The sequence below is a fragment of the Podarcis filfolensis genome, assembly GCF_964270895.1.
Source record: "Podarcis filfolensis genome assembly, chromosome: 13".
Taxonomy (NCBI): Eukaryota; Metazoa; Chordata; class Lepidosauria; order Squamata; family Lacertidae; genus Podarcis; species Podarcis filfolensis.
This window is the reverse complement of record NC_139615.1, coordinates 38,382,364-38,402,781: the sequence shown is the minus strand read 5'-3', so window position 1 is coordinate 38,402,781 and position 20,418 is coordinate 38,382,364. Positions and strand designations below refer to the sequence as shown.

The 20,418-nt window shown below is 44.0% G+C and overlaps 3 protein-coding genes across 19 annotated transcripts in view; 2 read left to right on the top strand and 1 right to left on the bottom strand.

Annotated features, from left to right (window-relative positions):
- The window catches only part of TLK2 (tousled like kinase 2), a 37,346-nt gene extending 33,240 nt beyond the window's left edge, over nucleotides 1–4,106 (top strand). For all 17 annotated transcript variants that reach the window (XM_083582819.1, XM_083582810.1, XM_083582815.1 and 14 more), the window contains one exon: nucleotides 876–4,106. In XM_083582819.1, coding sequence (XP_083438945.1) covers nucleotides 876–1,049 — 174 coding nt within the window. In that variant the 3' untranslated portion in view covers nucleotides 1,050–4,106. The remainder of the gene's footprint in view (nucleotides 1–875) is intronic.
- NKIRAS2 (NFKB inhibitor interacting Ras like 2) overlaps nucleotides 1–20,418 on the bottom strand; it is a 272,510-nt gene that overhangs the window by 38,918 nt on the left and 213,174 nt on the right. The window lies entirely within an intron of this gene.
- Nucleotides 8,591–19,654, top strand: METTL16 (methyltransferase 16, RNA N6-adenosine). The gene is made up of 9 exons (XM_083583065.1): nucleotides 8,591–9,062; nucleotides 10,967–11,169; nucleotides 12,132–12,272; nucleotides 14,038–14,153; nucleotides 14,388–14,530; nucleotides 15,313–15,382; nucleotides 16,408–16,497; nucleotides 17,724–17,897; nucleotides 18,019–19,654. The coding sequence occupies exons 1-9, from the start codon at nucleotides 8,935–8,937 to the stop codon at nucleotides 18,727–18,729; spliced, it is 1,776 nt and encodes a 591-aa protein (XP_083439191.1). The 5' UTR covers nucleotides 8,591–8,934; the 3' UTR covers nucleotides 18,730–19,654.

Sequence of the window (20,418 nt, the reverse complement as noted above, 5' to 3'; positions counted from 1 at the left end):
TGTTTCTATTTGGTATCGGCAAAGAAGCTTGGGGAAATGTAGTGGTGATCTGTACTTGAAGGACACCTTTTTAGCTTTCACTCAAATGGCAGCATTCAGTAATGGGTGACTCTTCCTATCCACTTGAAGAAATGCTTCATATTTCTACCAGGAGAGGAGGGCTCCCTGTTTACTCCTGTTTCCACTGAGGTTACAGGGATGTCCACAGCTTGTGCTGAGGAAATTGTAGAGCTATTTTCAACAGATCTTTACTCCCGCCCCCCTTTCTGTTCATGACTAGGATGATGATAAAGTCATACCTTTCATTCCAAACGCCTTGCAAGTTGAACGTTTTGACTCCCGAACGCTGAAAACCTGGAAGTGAGTCTTCCGGTTTGCTAACGTTCTTGGAACCCAAACGTCTGACAGGGCTTCCGATTGGCTGCAGGAGCTTCCTGCAGCCAATCAGAAGCTGCGCTTTGGTTTCTGAACGTTTTGGAAGTCGAATGGACTCGTCTCTTCACTTTCATTCCATGGTTCTGTTGTCAACTCACCCAGTTGCCTGATGGGTAAAATTGGGGACCAGCTTACTGCAGCAGGCTGAGGGAGGGAGCAGAAAGAAAGGGTGGGAGAAGTCCCTGCTACTGCTTTTTATGCCATTCCATCAGACTTGAAGAGCGGTGCCTGGTAAAAGCTTGGCCTGGAAGATCCTTCCATGACCATCTAGACAATTGCAGGATGCCCAGGAGGGTGTGTTTTACACACAATTTACTTACCATACCTATTTTTTTTAAAAAAAAAATTTTTAGTAAAACCAGCCTGTTTCTGCTTCTGGAAAAAAGCTACCAGTACCAACTTCTCATGCCCATTTTCTCTTCTTTCTGTTTGTCTTCCAGGCATTTATCAGGCGCTGCCTGGCCTACCGGAAGGAAGATCGAATAGATGTTCAGCAGTTAGCATGTGACCCCTACTTGCTCCCTCACATCCGCAAATCTGTATCAACAAGCAGCCCGGCTGCGGCTGCCATTGCCTCAACCTCTGGATCCTCTAATAACAGCTCTTCAAACTGAGCAGGAACAATAGGCCAAAAAGATATATATAACCGGAACTGCAGAAAGAAAACCGAGAGAGAGTCAGAGACGTTTTGAGAAGCAGCCTTCGGGATTGGCAAGGAATCCACAAAACGGCCTCCAGAAACCGGTATCGGGTGCTTTGTTTTCCTCTTGCGCTCTTGTCCCATCCGTAGAGCAAGGCATCATTGATTCTCGGCAAGGTTCTATGGCGACTTAAGTCCAACTTAAGTGGCCAAGGAAGAGGAGATTGATTGGTCTCGTGCTGAGCAACGGCAAAGGCACTAACCGCTCTGGGCAGCAGAGAGAAAAGATGGCTCCATGTACTGTGAACTTCCAAACACCACGGACCCCGGGTGCGGTTCCAAAATGCAGGGTGCACACACACTGTGTGGAGAATTGCGGACTTGGCAGCAGGGTAAAGAGGCTGGACTTGGTCCACTGTCAATATTTAAAAATATGTTCCTCTTTTTTTAAAAAAACAAGACGAAAAGCAAAATAAAGTTTAGGCTACATCTCATTTGGGGGGAAAAACCCCACAGAGCTCAATGCTGTGAGGTTCCATTGAGGGAGCGGCATTGGACTCTTGAGCCCTTTGCAAGGGAGCCAAGTATCCTGCCTGTTGATAGCACCAGCATTAGCATGTCATCCCAAATAATTTCAGTTTTAAAATAACCAACTTTTATTGGGGGGGGTTGGTTGGAAGGTGAAATAACTAGCAGGTCAATGTGGCAGCCCCCTCTCCCTTTTCTTTAGATTGGCCTCATATTCTGTGAAGGAGGAGTACAATGTAATGCAGAGGGTGCGTTACAGCTAGGAACATAGGTTTCTGTCCTCGCTCCAGCCCCCCAGAAAACTGCTTTTTGGCAGGTACTTGACGGTTTATCCCCCTTCAGAATAAAACTAAGCGTTTCTAATTTTTTATTTTCCCCCAATGTTTTCCTCGTGTGGTGTTCGGATCCATTCACTAAAGTCTCTTTTGGGTGATGGCATTCTCTTTTAACACACACAAGGATGACAGAACTCTAGACAGATTACCTCCCTTCCCCTCTTTCTCCCTCCCTTTATCTTCATTTTTTAAAAAATCTTTCTGGACTGTCTCAGAAACATCACCTACATTAACACCCCAAAAGGACACTTATCCTGAAGAACAGCTAGATTTTTTTTAAATCTTAAACTTTGTGTTTCCGTTTCTTTATCAGAGTTTTGAGTTTGCTTTTTTTTCCTTTCCTTTTTTACATTACTGCTCTTGGTCCTTGACTCTCTTTTTTTTTTTCACCTTTTAAGAAAGACATGTAAACCAAAGAAGAATCCAGTTGCTTGAATCTTGTGGCAGAATGCTACTCCTGCACGTGGCCAAAACGTTGTTTGCTGAAAACCTTGAAAGCCGTACTATATGGTCAGGTACCCTGGCCAGGACTTCGATTCTGCACCCACTAGTGATGATTCTCAACCCTCCCTCCTCAGCTTCCTGCAGATTGGGGTGCAAGTAGAAGTAGCAGGGGCGAGGCGAGGGGGACCAAGCCATATGGAGATTTAGGGGACTTGAGGGAGAGCTGAGCTGGGAAGTGGAGGCTGTATGTGTGTGTGTGCTGGTTTGTTCGTTCATCTCTAGCTACTCCTGCAGATCAGGTGGAAAGGACCTGGGTGGCCGAGTGTAGCTGTCTTGTGTGTGCCTCACCCTCCTTTTTATCCAGCGACTTAATCACCAGGATGGATGAGGTACCATTTGATCAGGAGGCGAGCCTGTGCCTCTGTTTAAATGGCGTTAAATGTTGTTGTGCAGGGAAGTGAGGAAATGTGATGTGTCATCATTACAAATGATGGCCCTGCAAAAAGGCTCTTTTAATGCTTTTTTAAATAAAGAAAGAAGGAAAAATCTCACCCCAAACAGGTGCCATGAGTCCACCTTCGGGGACAGAAGGGTTTTCCTCACTTGTTCCTGAGAACTGAGGGTGTAGCTTTTTTCAGTTCCTCTGGTGGAACAACTGGTATTTGGACTCCTTCTACTAGGCAGAAAGTAAGAGAACTCTAGGGCCAGGGGGAAAGGCGAGCATACCATTAGGCTATTGTTAAGGCTTCTGGTAAAGTTTACACACAGACACACACAAACACCCCACCCCACAATTTGCCTCTGAGCATGAGAATAAAACACACAGCCAACTTTTTTGTCTTTTCATCCCCACCCCAACCTCCTTTTCTTGTCCTAGGAGAAAACCAGGTCTTATATTAATTCCATTTAGGGTTTTTCTAGTCCACGGTTACTCGTCATTTTTTCACCAAAACGCAGCTTGGGGCTATGTGTGAGCTGGCAAAATGCAGGGGCTGGTGTCTTGGCTGCCACAGCAGAGTACAGCTGCTGTCTGCTTGCTGAGCCCTTGTCTCAGCCCGTTTGGGGTTGGGCTCGTGTTATATTTCTGCAGCTAAATTCAAGACTTGAAGCATGCTGTCCTGGAAAGCGCTCAGTCCTACCATTTTATCCCCCCGATTGCCGTTCTTGGAATTTAGCCCAAAGCAAGTTTTCACTTCAGGCAGGTTAAAACTTGGATTTACCAGCTTGTGGTGGAGCTAATTATTGATTATTCGTGGAGGGAACCCTGTCCCAAGTGAGACTTAAAAAGAAGTTTTTAAATTTTGTTTTCTAAAAGCCCAACCTGCCTTTGAGCCATCAATTGTATTTCTTTCCCTCTCTCCACCCACCCACCCCAATTTACATAGTGACTGTCAGCTGTTTCAGTCACTATTGGTTGTGCCTGGGTAGGAGCCTCCATCTTTTCATGGTGTTCATCACAGAAGCAGGATAGATCTCTCTGGATGAAAAATGCAGACTGTGACTTTCCCTTTTCTTTTCTCTCCCCCCCCCTTTTTTTTAAAAAAAAGCTGTTGCTGAAATGGGTTTTATTTCAGGTAACAAAACCTTTTTATTGCCACACTGTTCATTTTACTGAAAGGAAAGAGGAAATGTGTATGGATTTGTAACTTGAAACTAGGCCAGACTGTTTTGGCTTTGCCCAGCAGACAAAAATACGGATATTAAACAAGTTTTAAGAAACTGAACTTGATGGTTTGTTGCATTTGAACTGCTGGTTGGTCCTTATGCTATGGGGGCAGAGACACGTGGCACAACCTGAGAAACCAAATGCATATCACATTCGTTAGGATAATGCAGAATGATCAAACAGCGTATTAGGTGCCATAAAATACTATTACCCATCCACAAAGGGAACAAAAATACTCAATGGAGTCATAGTTCTGGCAACACTTTCTGTTGGATCATTTGAGTTCATAATTGATATAACTACAGTGGTACCTCGGGTTACATACGCTTCAGGTTACATAAGCGTCAGGTTACAGATTCCGCTAACCCAGAAATAGTGCTTTAGGTTAAGAACTTTGCTTCAGGATGAGAACAGAAATCGTGCAGTGGTGGCGGCAGCGGGAGGCCCCATTAGCTAAAGTGGTACCCCAGGTTAAGAACAGTTTCAGGTTAAGAACGGACCTCCGGAACGAATTAAGTTCTTAACCCGAGGTACCACTGTAATTCTACTTCTTAAACGCTCCAAAATTTGGCGGTTTGCAAATATATGGAGTCTTGGTCTTGCATATAATTGTAAACAAAGGGTGGAGGAAACCTTGGCAACAGTGACGCCAGGAGCAAAAATAATTTCCCTGCCATCAGTGATTGCTCGATGATAGAACACTGATTTGGGGCTATTTGCATACGAGAGATTTAATATGGAACTGCAGAGGTTGGCTTCTTTTTCTTCACTTACAAAATGAGAGCCTAGGTTCTGTGAATCTATATAAAAGAGCAGTAGATTTTACTGGATCCAAAGCAACCATGGTTGTAGCAGATGCTCTGGGTTTTAAATTTTACTTGCATCACGCCTGGGGTAGCTCAGTTGGTAAGAGCATGAGACTCTTAATCTCAGGGTCTGGGTTCAAGTCCCATGTTGGGTGAAAGATTCCTGCCTTGGACTAGATGACCCTCATGGTCCTCTACAATTCTATGATTTGTGGTGGTATGTGGAATCGGGCCTCATGCAAATTTCTATTTTGCCTTGCCAGTGCAGATTCTTCCTTTTATCACTAGAGGGCAGAGTAATCGCAAATACTATGTGAGAAATTTGTGACTTGCAAACACTCTTAACTTGTCCTGCAAGAAAGACAGATTCCTGTGAGTCCAAAGCACACACTCACAGGGAATATTGTGCACATAATTAATTAATTCAGTTTTGTCATTTAAAGCATTTCTACCTTGCTATTCCTCGAGAAGAGGCCAAGGTGGCCCGCAAAAAAATAAGTTAAAGCATTATCAAGGGGAAAGATCCAAAAACGTAAGATCTGTGGCCCAGTTCCATTAAAAGCATTTCCAGTATTGTTCATTGCTCAGGCCTTGCCTCTTACTGATCAACCTCAGCTACTGTCATGCATAGGTTTTGTTTTATGATTTGTATCACTCAGTCCGCCCCCAAATACAGTGGTACCTCAGGTTACATACCCTTCAGGTTACAGACTCCGCTAACCCAGAAATAGTGCTTCAGGTTAAGAACTTTGCTTCAGGATGAGAACAGAAATTGTGCTTCGGCGGCTCGGCAGCAGCAGGAGGCCCCATTAGCTAAAGTGGTGCTTCAGGTTAAGAACAGTTTCAGGTTAAGTACAGACTTCTGGAACGAATAAAGTACTTAACCTGAGACATCACTGTACAGGGATGCAGCAGAAATTGGTTTTCTCAGAGGAAGCTGTTGGTCATCTCAGCCTGAGTAATTGCTCTGGGCTTGCTTCTTTCCAGTCCAGAAACATGCCCAGAAGAGTATTGTGCAGAAGAATGGAGTGGAGTCTTCTATGGCCGTGTCATTTTCACTTCTAAATTATAAAAAATAAACATTTTGGAGTTTAACCATGAAGTGACCTCCAGTTCAAAGCCTGGAATATATGTGTCTCAGCTATCAGAAGTTTAGAAAACACTGATAAAAAATTTTTCTGCAGGATTGCTTCATAATTTAAACGGTGCTTTATTTCATCAGATGTGTTATCTGGTTTGTAGTATTGTAAGACCGAGAGGGGGAACTGGTGGCCCTCCAGATCTTCTGCCATTCAACTGCCATCGTCCCTATTTGCCATGTTGACAGGAGCAGATGGAAGTTGGGATTCAGCAACATCTAAAAGGGCTTCAGGTTCCCCATCCTAAAGATCTAACAGTATCTTGGATGTTCACTGAATTCCGTCAATGAGGTAAAAGCTGTGCAAAAAAGAGGATCCATTTTTGTCAAAGGGGCATGCAGCCTGCAATAGACAGACATGCACAGCAACTCGTTCAAAATGTGAACAGCATATGCTTTTATATTCCTTCAGGTGTGGCAATTCAAAGCGATTCTATGTGGCAGGCATGTGTTTCACAAGGAGCTGCTGATCACTATTCTACCAAGAGTGGCAAATTTGAAACAGGTCTGTGAACTCCCATCTCATTGGACAGGAATGACCAGGTTGCATCTTTTCCCCCTTAGCTAATTTTGCAACATCCTGAAGGAGCTGGGTCTCCAGTATGAATGATAAGAGAAGAAAGAACTTAGTCCTCCAATAGCCATCTTGTTACTTCATCTTTACCCAATTTACACCCGAAATTTCCACTGCAGTCTTGATCTTGGAAGGTGGACGTCGTCTGAGAGGGTGTTGGATCATGTATAAATAGGCTCTGAGCACAGCCCTAAATCCCGGTCCTGGGATATACCTAGGTGTTGACAAGGTCCCCAACTGTGTCTTGCTATTTTAAGTGGCTGCTAAGTTGCTTTCTAAACTGACCCCTCTGCATCTTAGCAATGAAGATCCAGGAAGATAACTCTGTTACGGTCAGCGAGGGCTCTTCTCGCCCATCACCAATGTTATCCAAGCCAATCTAGTTTTCTTCTGGGGTCATGCTAATTAACACCCCCCCCCCCCCGTGCTTGTCCTTCCAGCAGAAGCACCAAGAAATAGACAAGGACATCCCAGGGTAACTGTTGGACATAATGATTTTGCAAATACCAGCTCCAGATTTAGGGCAGTGTAGCTGGTTGTTCCCCTGCACACGGCTCCAACCCAAGTGGGCACAAAATAATAGTAACAGTAATACCTATATTTATATGAATACCTGCTAAGATCCATAAAAAAGCAACTGTACCAAAAGGAATTATTGTGAAAATAATATTTCGGGACGGCACCAAATTTTGTCCTCACTCCAGGCACAGTATTACCAAAGTCCACCTCTGCAAATACCATCTCTTCTAATGATGTTTTTATTAACAGGGAATATTTCTAGTCTTGGAAGATGTTGGATTTCTCCAGAATGTGTGCATTGTATGCTAAGAGCTGGAAGTATCCCAAGGCAGCCTTGAAACTTTTTTTTAAAAAAATAATTAGCTGCCTAGATCTATATTCCCTCATCCAAATTCTGCCAGGTTCTGCTGCTGCTAGTCAAAGTAGTGACGGGCTATATACTAGCCTCACTCAGTGCAAGCTACAATCATGTTCATAACTGGTGTTTTCTTTGATACCGTTTGCTAAACCCAACAGCAAAATCAAGAAGCACCCCTTCCTATTTGTGTGGCTATCCTAAAAGGCCAGGAACCATTTAGTACAATAATCTTAAGCGGAGCTTGGGTGAATGAACAGTTCATCCCTGACAGAGGGATTTACGTATAAGCTAAACAAGCTATAGTTTAGGGCCCCACTCTTGGGGGGCCCCCAAAAAAATTAAAGGGGGAAAAATGGATGTACATTTCCAAACGTGGGTGGAGCTGTGGGTTAAACCACAGAGCCTAGGACTTGCTGATCAGAAGGTCCTTGGTTCGAATCCCCGCGACGGGGTGAGCTTCTGTTGCTCGGTCCCTGCTCCTGCCAACCTAACAGTTTGAAAGCACGTCAAAGTGCAAGTAGATAAGTAGGTACTGCTCCGGCGGGAAGGTAAAAAAAAAAAAACGGCGTTTCCATGCGCTGCTCTGGTTCGCCAGAAGCGGCTTAGTCATGCTGGCCACATGACCCGGAAGCTGTACGCTGACTCCCTTGACCAATAAAGCGAGATGAACGCCGTAACCCCAGAGTCGTCCACAACTGGACCTAACAGTCAGGAGTCTCTTTACCTTTACATTTCCAAAATATAAGATAAAAAACAAAGTAAAACCTACATACAGCAACAGTGTTTTGTGTTGTGTAGGCTCCTATTTGTTATGTGCAAATAGCTTTAGATACCTATTAGGTCCAGAAATTACCATATAGCATCTATTCAACACAAAAAACAGCGACAATTTGTTGTTGACAAAGGACAGCTGGCCATATAAAGGGCCCCGTTACCTTCAGTAGCTTAGGGCCTCATCAAACCTAAATCTGGCCTTGGGTGAACTAAGTAAGAGATCCCTGCATTGCAGTGAGCTGGGCTACTGGGTGACGCTGGTGTCCCTCAGAACACTATGGTCCTATGAGAACTCGCGCAGGCGCAGCTGCCGCTCTTTGGTAGGAGGGGGGACGGGCGGACCTTTCAACCATAGAGTTGCCCAGCGTGATAGCTGGGCACAGCAACCCCTCGTCGCCTGACTTCCTGTCTGTGTCTGTGTGTGAGAGAGAGAAAGGTGACGGCTGTACCGGAAGCGCAGGGCCGCCTACAACTCTCGGGCTTCTCTCCCATTCTCTTCGCCTTGGCGTCCGGGGACGACGACGACGACTCGGCGCATCTCCTGCGAGGAGCTTGCTGAGGGGGCCCGGCATCCTGAGGGGCGAGAGATACCGCGCAGCGCAGGCCTTTTCGCGCACGAGGCGCGCGCGTGCTGCGCGGGCGCCTTTACCTGCCAACAGGTGTTTCGTTTCCCAGAGCGACCCCCGTCCGGCCCGCGCTCCCCTCTCCGACCCCGGGATGGCCCTCAACAAATCTATGCACGCGAGGAACAGATACAAGGACAAGCCGCCGGATTTCGCTTACCTGGCGTCCAAGTACCCGGAATTTAAACAACACGTGCAGATAAATTTGTCCGGGAGGGTGAGGTAAGTTCTCAGTAGCATATGTATGTATTCTGTATAATACAGTAATATAATATTATAAATATATTATTATTATTATTTATTTATTTGAAATCAGTTTTCAAAAAAGTTTCAGGAGAGTCTTTATGTATGTTACAGTTGCTGCCAGAATTCTAATCGCAAAAGGCTGGAAGGGAGAGGATATTTCCATCTAAATTAGAATGGCAAAACAAAATAAGAGAGTGCGCTGAGCTGGCGAGATTATCAGCAAGGTTAAGAGACGTTACAGATGGAAAATTTATCAGAGAGTGGGATATATGCAGAGTATATGTAGAAGAACATTGTGAAAAGTTGGCAGGTCTTGATTGAGCTTCGGTGTGTGAGTAGGATAATTTTATAAAATAAAATTTATATTAAGTCAAATAACAGAGAAAGTAAAGTTTGAGCGCATATTTAAGGAAATTAATTTGGGAACTCAAGGGGAAGATCGGAGGTCTTGTCAAATTTAATCACTGATGGATGTACAAAGCAAGTACTAGTTAAAAAATGAATAATTGTTTATTTCATATGTTGCCTATAACATCTATTGCATATTTATGTTACAAAGTTTTCAACCGATAAAGCATTTAAAAACTGGGAGGGGGGATGAAATCATTTTTATTTGATTTTACAGATATGAATTTATAACATTCCAAATGCATATCCATATATAGAGATTACTCTGAATCTCGAGACTTCCCCCCCCCCCTCCATGGGTCCTATTGTCAACATTTACAACTGCATATTATTCCATACAAAAATAATGGTATTATTTTTATAATATAGTAATATTATATTATAGAAATAATACTATAAATAATATCTATAGAAATAATATTATAAATAATAATTTTATTCTTATCAGTAGCCTAATATAATGTAACATAATTATAATTATATTAGGCTGCCAACAAGAATCACACTTCATGCCAGTAGCAAAAAGGCAAGGTTTTTTGTGGGGGTTTTTTGCCCTGCATCCAAAAACTTGAGCCACTTGGGGGTTGGAGAAGGAGGTATCACAGAATTGTAGAGTTGGAAGGGAGGCTCCCTCCCCCCCGGGGTCACTTAGTCCAACCTGCTGCAATGCAGGAATCTTTTTACCCTATGTGGCGTCCAGAGCCATGTTACTGAGATCAAGTGTCTTATGCTCTACCGGCATAAACTGGAGTTTATGATATGCGTTGTGTTCATTTGCAGGCACGGGCCTGGTTCAGCCTTGGAAATAAGCCCACAAATGCTACTATAGTCATACCTCGTGTTGTGCTCTGCTCTTCTTACGGACTTTCAGCTTACGAACATGGCAAACCCAGAAGTGTTTACTTCCAGGTTTGCCGCATGCACAGAAGCGATCTGTGCGCTTTGCGCATGTGCAGAAGTGCTTGATCATCGCGCACATGCGTGGAAGAGGCGCTCTAGTTGTGGACTTTTTGGGGTGCGAATGGCACCCCAAAACGGATTAAGTCCGCAACTAGAGGATACCACTGTAGATCACTAAGAGACTAGTAGCTTGCAGTTTCCATTCCAGCCACAGAGGAGGGAAGCCCCTTACTTTGCAGAGAGGTTTGACCACTGCGCACCAAACCGAGCTCCTCCGCATTAGTGCCCCCAAGTGGATATCTTTATTCTCTTGCCACCTCCACTGAAACAGCTTTTTAACCTCTGGAAACTTACTGGCCCAGCCAGCTTTCTGTACTGAGTAGAGTAGTGAGATAATCAGGCTTGGGTTGAACAACAAGGCCTCAAAGCTTTTTCCTTCCTTTTAAATTCCCTGCTATTCTTATTTGCAAGAGTGAACATAGCCAAGTCTGGCATCTGTAGTGCATTCCACACTATGTTCCTTGATGCAAAACAGGAATTCTTCAGCTCGCCTATTATCTTGTGCCTTTCAGTGTGAACTTCAAGGATCCAGAAGCGGTGAGAGCCTTAACATGCACCCTGTTGAAAGAAGACTTTGGACTACAAATTGACATACCTTTGGAAAGGCTCATTCCGACTGTTCCCTTGAGGCTCAACTATATCCACTGGGTCGAAGATCTGATTGCTCAGCAGGACGCTGCTGCTAAAGATTCAGCTACATGGGGAATAGACATAGGTATGCTTCATGTTGGTGACTTGCAGATCAATCCTAAGTCCCACTACACATGTGGGCCACTTGTGTTGTCACAATATCGCCATAAGTTAGCCTTTGTCCTGTGAGTTCCCAGCACAAAAGTTGAGAAGGAGCGGGGGAATGCTATTACAAAAAGCGCAGAGCAGAGCATCAGCCACACACCCCAGCATGTAATGGGAGAAGACTGTCTATGCTCCCATGATAACCAGCCCACTCACATCAGTGGGGAGACACCTCTATGATGTCCCCTTCCCCATACATAACCCACCAGGCAAAATGACACCACAGTGCCCTCCCATGTAATGAATTGGGGTTTTTGTTTATGTCCAGGAGTCCTTAGAGAGGATACATATCAGAGTTTTAAGAAGTCGGGTGTTTGCAAAGCTATTTGCGTGAACTTGTAAAGTTGACACAAAATGTCCTTTCTACATAGTTTTGATCACCAAAGATTTCCCGCATCAACTCTCATGCATGTGATATGAAGCCACATTTGCCTTTGTTGCTTTCTCCCTTTCAGGGGTTTATGTACTTCTGTGGGTGTGCTCTGACTGGGTGTAGATTTAGTCTGAATCCATTGTGAAGGAGTAAGTGCTTTTTGACCATACAGTCCAGTGGATTATTTTTCATTCATGTCACTTCTGTAGCTGGTACAGAGTTCTTCTGAGGAGAGTGTTGTGGTGAGGCTGGGTGGTTAGAGCAGGCCTTATTTCGCCTGCTTGTGAAGCATCAAGTGTTGCAAGGTATTTTGTGGAATAGGAAATACTCTTGTCAAACAGTGGCACTAAGTAGAAAGTAATTTAGCATGTTCTGCCTAATAGTACTTGCTGGCCAACTGGTAAAATCCATATATTGATAGATAGAGCCTTAGAAAATGCATTCTGGGTTGTTTATTTTGAATGCTCTGCGTTGTTTTAACTTTTGCACTTTTCTTGGGTGTGTTGCAGGAACAGGTGCCTCTTGTATTTACCCATTACTTGGTGCAACTTTGAATGGATGGTATTTCATTGCAACAGAAGTGGATGATGTGTGTTTCAGCTTTGCCAAGAAAAATGTGGAACAAAACAACTTATCCAACCTTATAAAAGGTATCATTATATCCCTCTTGTCCCTATCTTATGCTGCAAAGTAGTTTGCATACAGGCAAAATTATCCATGCATTGCATTATTTTGGGGCAGAAGCCGAGAGTTTTGTTTATACAGTGGTACCTTGGTTCTCAAACTTGATCCATTCCGGGAGTCCGTTCAGCTCCCGAAACTGTTCGAAAACCAAGGCATGGCTTCCAATTGGCTGCAGGAGCTTCCAGCACTTAATCGGAAGCCTTGTCGGACATTTGGCTTCCGAAAAACGTTCACAAACCAGAGCACTTCTGGGTTTGTGGCATTCAAGAGCCGATTTGTTCAACAACCAAGCCATTCGGGAACTAAGGTACCACTGTATTTAATGTATTTCATTGCCTTCCGTTAAGAGTTTGGGTGTAATCCTTGACGCCTCCCTTTCCATGGAGGTGCAAGTTACAGCAACAGCCAAGGCGACATTTTTCCACCTTCGCCACATCAAGCAGCTGGTCCCTTACCTTTCCCGCCCCGACCTGGCCACAGTGATCCATGTGACGGTCATCTCCAGGCTTGACTACTGTAATTCGCTCTATGCGGGGCTGCCCTTGAAGCTGTCCCAGAAACTCCAGCGGGTACAGAATGCTGCAGCGAGGCTCCTCACGGGGTCTCTGCCATGGGAGCATATTCACCCAGTGCTTTTCAAGCTGCACTGGCTCCCGTGGGAGTACAGGGTCAGATTTAAGGTGCTGCTTTTGACCTTTAAAGCCCTTCACGGCCTAGGACCCTCGTACCTACGGGACCGCCTCTCCTGGTATGCCCCACGGAGAGCCTCAAGGTCCATAAATAACAACACCCTTGTGGTCCCAGGCCCTAAGGAAGTTAGATTGGCTTCAACCAGAGCCAGGGCCTTTTCAACTCTGGCTCCGGCCTGGTGGAACGCTCTGCCTCATGAGACCAGGGCCCTGCGGGATCTGATTTCTTTCTGCAGGGCCTGTAAGACAAGAGTTGTTCCGCCTGGCCTTTGGCTTGGAACCAATTTGATTCCCTCCCTCCCTTTCTTTTTTCTTTTCCTTCTCCTCCTGCGATGAGGCTACATTTTAATATTTTAATGTTCCATTATTTTAATGTTGTTTTTTTATTTTTGTTTTTAAGTTGTAATCATTCATCTTGTTTTTATTATTGCTTGTAAGCCGCTCTGAGCTCGGCCTTGGCTGGGGAGGGTGGGGTATAAATAAAAAATTATTATTATTATAATAATGATTCCCCCACCTCGAATTTTTGTTGGAGACTAGTGCCAACAGAGAAGAAAACAATCCCCAAAATTCCTAACTGCCTTCCCAATCAACCCAACCTGTAAAGAGCAGAGAAAGAAAAAAGGGGGAAAGGTTAAAAGAGAATGGTAGGGGGTGGCTGGCAGGAAGAGGGGCCAAGAGGAAGCATAGCAACAGCAGAGGTTAGGGGACCTAAACTCTGAGAGATCTGGTGTATTATTCCTCAAAGTGGATTGCTTGTTCAGCTTTTGCTACTGAAATGGATCTCCAATCACTGTTGGAAAAGTGGGCAACTATTTTATGAGGTCTAACAATAGTGACATAATAGCATTTGTATTGTGAATGTCTATGATGCGGCCAACATGTTGTGCTATGGTTATGATATTAAGCTTTCCACCTTTATAAAAGTGGGTTGCCTTTGTCTTTTTTTGTCTGAAGTAGCATATCACGATTTCTAGAAGCTCAGTTGAAAGTAAGCAAATGTCTGGTTTTCCCTAACCCTCTGTGCTTCCTTTTCTTTCAGTGGTTAAAGTACCACAAAAGACACTCCTGCTGGATGCCTTAGAAGAAGAGTCTGGGGTCGTCTATGATTTCTGCATGTGCAACCCTCCTTTTTTTGCCAACCAGCTGGAAGCAAAGGTATGTTGATTGCTGATCCTCTGCCCTGGGCTTCTCCTGTTTGTGTTGACACATGCTCATTCTGGAAAGGCCCCTTCACAGTTGAAATGCTTGAAGTATAATTTGATGCTGTGCAGGAAGACATTTGGGAGAGGCGGAAGAACCTAAGCATCTGTAAAGTTTTTCATACAGTCAGTTTGCATGGCTACGGAAGCAATCTAAGAGGTAATGATGCCCACTTTCATTCTTTGCCAGGGAGTAAATTCTCGTAATCCCAGAAGACCCCCTCCCAGCTCTGTCAACACTGGAGGGATCACTGAGATCATGGCTGAAGGAGGAGAGTTGGAATTTGTCAAGAGAATAATCCACGATAGCCTGCAGCTTAAAAAAAGATTACGGTAAGAATTTAAGTATAAAATTTTTATTGTTTATATGCCACCCATCTGACTGGGTTGCCCCAGCCACTCTTGGCAGCTTCCAACAAAACATAGAAAACGCAATAAAATATCAAACATTCAAAACTTTCCTATACAGGGCTGCCTTCAGATAACTTCTAAAAGTCAAATAGTTGTTTATGGGATGGCGCCACTGCTGAGAAGGCCCTCTGCCTGGTTCCCTGTAACTTTACTTCTCGCAGTGAGCAAACTGGATCAAATAAAAAACTTGTTGTTTATAGCCAAAGGCCATCACAATCCAACATTAACAATAAAAAATAAATCATTTAAAATACGCACATAATAACGAGAATATCAGTATCTTCACCGTAGATTAAAAGCAAAAAAATCAATCCTCTCCAGTCTTCATAGGAAATAAAATAAAATCATCATCATCATAATGTTGATGATTTATACAACTGAAACCACTGATTAAAATTTATTTGTGATGTGGCACGAATTCCAGGGCTTGGAATAAAGTTGTTGGGCTTTGGTTTTGAGCAGCTGTTTTGCTCTAGTAGGAGGAAGAAAAGGTGCGCTCTTAACGTTATTTCCAAATCTTGGAGCATGGTTTACCCATGACTGTAATAGAGTCTGCAGTTGCTCCTCAAAGCATTTTCCTTTTTTAAATTGGCGATCATGAGACCTTTGTGTTCTGAAAGTTGAACCCCCTAAGAGGCTAGTTTTGAGAGAGCTTATTCTGATTTCTAAACTCTTAGGTTCTGAAATGCCTTTCATTACTGCAGGTGGTACAGTTGCATGCTGGGGAAGAAGTGCAGCCTGGCACCCCTGAAAGAGGAGCTTCGGGTCCATGGGGTAAGCATTTCTGTAAACACACCGCAGCTATCTGTATTACACCCTGTTTGCAGCTGCACTTTCCATTTGTGTGAAATACTAAATGGTTTTTCCACTGGCAAGCTGCAGAACCTGGCACCCCTGTCGATCTAACACACTACTTTATTATTATTATTAAAGATTTTCTTGATTTACAAAAGTGTTTGCAATGTCTCTCTCGTATTTTTTCTGAAGTAGCCCAGTCAGTCCTGTTTATGTTTGTATCTTGCTTTTTCTTCCACTGAACTCATTTTAATCACAGGAATCCAAGGTGTGCCACCATGTAGGAACTAGCCTGACCTAGACTTGCTTAGCTTCAACAAGGTGGCTGCATCTTACACCTAATTCTTCTTATAATGCTTTATTTGGCTTTTACCTCTAATCGGAAAATCCGCTGCTTGTGGTGGTGTTGGGTGGCTTTGGCAGTAGAGTGCGGTGGAGCTGTGAGCGGACTCAAGCCTCTTCCTTTCCCCCGCGCAGAAATATCAGGCAGCGGGCTCAGGAGGGCAAGTTCCCATGCTCTGCTGGACCCCTAGGACCCCCACTCCTCTGTGGGGTTTTTTGGGGGGGGGTCTCCTAGCCCTGGCGCTTGCCCCCAAGGCTCTATCCGCCAGAACCGTGACGTCCTTTAAGCAGACAACATGGAGCGCACCACCATTACCTCTGCAGCGAACCGGAAGTCTGCCTTCAGAGCATTTCCTGGCCTCCAGATTACTCTGCCCACTTCCTTGTTCCTGATCCATTCTACTGCACTATAGACCCAGCCTCATTTAGCTCCCTGTGAACTGGACAAGAAGGTATTTGTCTATGCTGCCCATGATCAGAGACTTTGGAGGAAAGGGCTGCAGACACCTCTCTGCAGTATGTGAAATGCTGTAATTTTGAGCTAAAAGAGTAAAATGCCACCATGGGATGTTTTGGGGTCCCAGCTCTGAAGTTGTAATGAGTTACTGAAGGAAATAACTCCCCAAACGTAAGGCTGGCTTGCTGTTTTTCTTTGTGTGCAGGTTCCTAAAGTCACCCACACCGAATTCTGTCAAGGTCGCACCATGAGGTGGGCACTGGCTTGGAGCTTCTATGAAAATGTCAAAGTGCCAGTAAGTGCCCTCGTGTCTTTCCCGCAATTCGTTATCTTGTGTTATCGCTTAGGACTCTCCCTTAATGTGTCGCAAGCTCCTGAGTTTCCAAAGCAATTTACATAGGCCTGGTGGGATGGGGTGAAGAAGACCTCTGTTTGATAAACACACATTCAGATCTCTGATTAGTTTCACAAAATTACTTGAGTGATTACTCAAGTAATCAAATTTCTCCCCCCCTTTTTTTTTGCTTCTTCCTTAGTTTCTTGACAGCATACGTCAACTATGTCAGTGAATGTACAGACTGCAACTATCAGATTCAGATGTACGAAATTCTCTTGGACCATAGTACATAACTGGCAGAAATTGAATTACATGCTTTGTTCAATATCAGTTAAATTTTTTCCCCAATTGCTACTGAACAGTTCATTTTTTCCTCCCTCAGTCCATATGTAATGTATTAATTTTGCAATAATTGTGTTTTTGTGTTACACATTCTCCCATTTCCCCTGTTTGGGGATTTTCTTTATTTCCAATACTAATCATACATAATTCTAGCTGCTGTTGCTGTACGATGTAGTTCTTGGTTTGGGTGCTAAGAAAGCTTAACTTACAGAAGGAATATTTCCCATTACCTCTTCTCTCTATAGCCACCTGTGCCCCCCAAGATGTTATGGGGGGTGCTCCTGAACCTCACGTGATGTAGCACAGAGTGTTATTGAGGTGTGGGGATGGGAAATTTTCCTTCCGTGAACCTCCTTAAGTCACCACGTATTGATACTAATTAAATAAAGGTAAAGGTAAAGGACCCATAACAGTTAAGTCCAGTCATGAACGACTCTGGGGTTGCGGCGCTCTTCTCGCTTTACTGTCCAGGGGAGCCGACGTTTGTCCACAGACAGTTTTTCCGGGTCATGTGGCCAGCATGACTAAGCCGCTTTCTGGCGAACCAGAGCAGCGCACGGAAACGCCGTTTACCTTCCTGCCGGAGCAGTACCTATTTATCTACTTGCACTTCAATGTGCTTTCGAACTGCTAGGTTGGCAGGAGCTGGGACCGAGCAACAGGAGCTCACCCCATCGCGGGGATTCGAACTGCTGATCCTTCTGATCGGCAAGCCCTAGGCTTACTGGGGACCACAGTGCCACCTGCGTCCCTAATTATTTACACATTTTCTATTCATGCCCTGAATACTGCGTTACTATTCTTTAGATTTTTAATTATTCCATTTCCTCTTTTCCCCTCAGTCACCTCCTTCTAAGAAACGAAAACTAGAGAAGCCTCGGAAACCAATCACGTTCCTAGTCTTGGCGTCTACAGCCAAAGAGTTAGCTACTAAAGCTTCCTCAGTGGGGATTGATGCTGTTGAAGGGATGGCAGTAGTTGCAGCATGGATTAGAAAAATCCTCACTGACCTGAAGGTAATAGTAACTGCAACAATTCTCCCTTTGCTTTCCTCTTTTAAATGTGATGCCATTTCAGGAAGCGGCAAATTTACACCAACGAATCACACTAAAACTCTGTGCGCGTTTGCTTCAATAGGTGCAGCACAAATGCATTCCCTGCGGGAAAGACGAGATCAGTTTGTTCCTAACAGCTGTAGAAAACTCCTGGATTCACTTGCGGAGAAAGAAGAGGGATCGTGTCAGGCAGCTGCGCGAACTTCCTCGAGCCTCTGTGGATTTCCTCCAAGCCACAACAGAAGGAAAGAACCTGAACGATGCAAGTAACATCACAGAAGGCGACCAAGGTGAGCCTGCTGGAGGAGACAAGGAAGGACTTGCTGAAGATGACAGAGGTGGGCCTGGGGAAGACAAAGAAGGTAGGTGCACAGATGATGGAAAAGACAAATCCACAGAAAAGACATTGGCGGGACTTGGTTGCAGCCTTGGGTCACGAGAGGATGGCAGACTGAATAGAGCACCTGATACTGAAGAAGAAAACCTTGAGGGACATACCAAAGAAAACAGCCAAGCGAAGGAACCGGCTGTTGTTTCAGCAAGCTTAGAAGATTCCAGTGATGGAAAAGAGGAGAGGTCCAAGGACTTTGGCGCTGGTTGCCTAGGTATTGAAATTGGACAGGGTGCCAACGTCTCTAGTGAATGGTTCCTTTTCAAGTGTATGTTAGTTGTGAAGAAAGAAGGGGACGATTTTTTAGTAGAAATGCACTGGATTGAGGGGCAAAACAGAGACTTAATGAACCAGCTGTGTACCTATTTAAAGAACCAAATTTTTCGGTTGGCCACAACATAAGGATATACGTGAATGAGAAACATTATGTTAGCCTTATTTTTGTAATCATGGCTTTTGTGTTAGCATATATTTAAGGACATCTTTGCTATGAAAAGTGGCTATTTTTAAATCACTTGTGAAGTTTGAAGTTCTGGAAATTCATAAAGGCCTTGAAAATAATTTGTGGATAGCATCCAGACTAAACTAGGTGCACTTAGTTCTCGTTGAAACCAATGTGAAAATTCAGTCATGACTTCAAGTTGCACAGACTTAAGTGGGAACTAAGTGCAAACTAGCATAATCCTGGACCCTACGCATTTTGTGTAACAAATTTTTAGCTGTTGAGATAACATATTAGAAAGCAGCACTGTGTCTGCCTTAAAAAGGTAACGTTGTTGTGGATTCTTCATTGGCTTTTCCATGTGCTTAGTGGAAATTTTCCACAGTTGTATCTGTCCCGTTTCCCTTGACAAGTGATATTATTGGCAACCATGAGTCAGCAGCTGTGTTCGCAAGTCACAGTAAAGTGGGATGATGAACAATTTAACCTGAATGCCTACATTACTCCTGCTTTGTTCCTCTACTGATAATAAGCAGCAAACTATGATCCTTGGCTAACCATTACATTTGAAATCAAAACTCTGGTTTGTTTCACTCAAACCCCCGTTTGGTAAGCCAAGAACCAGAACGGCAAAGGGTATTCAGGTGCAAGTTACAAAGAATTATGGGATGGATTGAAAATATATAAAGATGCTTTAGAGACTTGGCAAGCATGTGTGACATACTAGAGCCAGGTGAAACATCCTAAACATTTCAGGTTGGGAAGAATCTGAGTGCTGTAAAATGGATATTATAAAGAGAGCAAAATTGACTGTGTTAAGCTACATGATGATGATATATTGATTTTTTATATTAAAAAAATCACATAATAAAATATTTTTTTAAAGCTGCTGTTCTTTTTTCAGGTGAACAAATTGTGCAATGTTGCACCTGTTTCTTCAAGCTCCCTACTGCCATCTGGTGTACAATTCATGCAGTTCTAGTCATCCCTCTAGTTGCTCTGTGCTTGCTGTGATTTTATATATACATATATATATATATAATTGCAGTTGTTTCTTCTCTCTTACCTTGTGAGCATTGGGCCTAAGCTGGATTCTTCTGCAAACTGTGTTGTAAGGAACTTTACTGCAAGAACACACCTTTGGGATGGAGGCTTTCTCTTAAGTAAGGGAGGAAAACATCTCCCTCTGGGGATTTAAACTTGCCTGGGGATTTAAACCAGGACTCAAAGTGAAAATCATGATTCTAGAACAAGAATGGGAAGCCAGTAACTCCCACCAGCTCCAGCCAATATGGCCAGGGATGATAAAGAACAATACAAGTTCTCTGCTGCAGAACAGGAAGCTGAGCAAAAGAAATGTCTGCAGAGGGACTGGGAAGGAAAGTGGTCAAGGTCATCTTTTCTTGGTGGCACTGGCCTACAAGCACCCAGTAGACAGAACTGATACTAACATTCCCACCATCTTTTACTGTCCAGAGAATGGGGCCAAAGGCCGATCTTCTTGTACCGTTCTTTGGGCTCAGGCTAGTCAGCAGCAAAGAAACGAGCTTGAGTGATCAAGTGCCTGCTTGCTTTGTCAGACATCTGTATTCTCAGAACAGCTGGGTTTGACTTGGGATAAAGAGGAGAACAGAGAATCGTAGAGTTGG

Coding starts and splice junctions, on each gene's coding strand:
- METTL16 (XM_083583065.1), top strand. CDS start 8,935: ATGGCCCTCAACAAATCTATGCACGCGAGGAACAGATACAAGGACAAG. Junction 9,063..10,966: donor AATTTGTCCGGGAGGGTGAG/GTAAGTTCTCAG, acceptor TGTGCCTTTCAG/TGTGAACTTCAAGGATCCAG. Junction 17,898..18,018: donor AAATCCTCACTGACCTGAAG/GTAATAGTAACT, acceptor TTGCTTCAATAG/GTGCAGCACAAATGCATTCC.